This window comes from Octopus bimaculoides, chromosome 13 (genome assembly GCF_001194135.2).
Source record: "Octopus bimaculoides isolate UCB-OBI-ISO-001 chromosome 13, ASM119413v2, whole genome shotgun sequence".
Lineage (NCBI taxonomy): Eukaryota > Metazoa > Mollusca > Cephalopoda > Octopoda > Octopodidae > Octopus > Octopus bimaculoides.
Window position 1 is genome coordinate 1,567,642 of NC_068993.1, and position 1,343 is coordinate 1,568,984.

At 39.5% G+C, this 1,343-nt stretch overlaps 1 protein-coding gene across 6 annotated transcripts in view; it reads left to right on the forward strand.

The window, feature by feature from the left end:
• Positions 1 to 1,343, forward strand: part of LOC106868062 (centrosomal protein of 135 kDa) — a 46,104-nt gene that overhangs the window by 32,750 nt on the left and 12,011 nt on the right. For all 6 annotated transcript variants that reach the window (XR_008265347.1, XM_052972299.1, XM_014913171.2 and 3 more), the window contains 2 exons: positions 238 to 315; positions 751 to 902. Coding sequence is in view for 5 of the 6 variants with exons in the window: in XM_052972299.1 (XP_052828259.1) it covers positions 238 to 315; positions 751 to 902 (230 nt within the window). In the remaining variant the exon portion in view is untranslated. The remainder of the gene's footprint in view (positions 1 to 237; positions 316 to 750; positions 903 to 1,343) is intronic.

The window sequence follows — 1,343 nt, forward strand, 5'->3', positions numbered from 1 at the left end:
TATATATATATATATTTGCATGTCCTTGTCATCTCCTGTCCTTGCCATCTCTTAGCCTTGCCAGTTCCTGCTCTCCTGTTAAACTGTCCAACTCATGCCAACATGAAAATGGGAATAAAAGGATGATATAATCGCACACACACACACACACAATAGTGCACAAAATTGGATTCTAAAAATAGATCTGGTACTTCCAAAATATTTTAACATTTTCTTGGATTCTTTCTTTCTTTCCAGCTGTCCACAGATTCATCGTTAACCGAACGAGCTCATCTGGAACAGAAAGTGGAAGATCTCAGTTGCCAGTTAAGTCTAGTGAGTTATTTCGTTTGTACCTTTGTCTGCTTTATCTGTTAAAACTGGTGAAATAAGCAAGCAGAGTTCAATTTCTGCTAAGCTTGACTTTACCTTTCATCCTTTTGGGGGTCAATAAAATAAGGACCAGTAAAGCACTGGGGTCAGCGGAATCAACTAGTCCCCTCCCTGCAAATTTCAAGCTTTGTGCTTTTAGTAGAAAGGATTATTATTATTATTATTATTTTACTGGTTCCATTTATTGGTCTGTGCCCATGCTGGGGCACCTACCTTCAGTGAATTTGGTTGATTATAATGACCTGGGACTGTTTTGGTGGGTTTGGTTTCTTTATTGAGTTTACTTCTGTAGACATGTTTGTGGTTCTCTACTACTACTACTACTACTACTACTTACATTTTCTTTTCTGTAATTTATGCAACAACAACAACAAACAGAGTGAAGTTGAGCGAGATGAGTTGCAGTTACGTGTCAACAATCTGAAAGATGACGTCCATTCGTTGGAAGAGCGAATCAAGAATCAGGCAGTTCAATATCAGGATTCACAGGAAGAACTTTCCAAACAAAGGATGACAGCAACACAAATGAGGTGAGGATGATGATGATGATGGTGATGGTGATTGTGATGAAGGTGATGATGGTGAGGATGATGATTCTGATCATGAAGGTGATGGTAGTGGTGGTGGTGGTGGTGGTGGTATTGTTGATGAGGATGATGATGCTGATGACAAAGCCGGTGGTGGTGGTGGTGGTGGTGATATGCTGGTTTTGTTTTGTTTGTTTTTCTATTATCATTACCACCACAACTACTACTGTCACTATACCATTATAAGCACCATTACCATACCACCACCACCACCACCACCATCAGCACCATCACCATATCATCAGCTCCATCACCAGAACTAATGCTAGCACCATTACAAGGTGCTACTAGAGGTAAATTCCTCACCTCTTCAGAACTACTTTCTCTTTAACTTCACTATCTTTACCATTCCTGTATATGTGTGTTTGTGTATGATATATATAT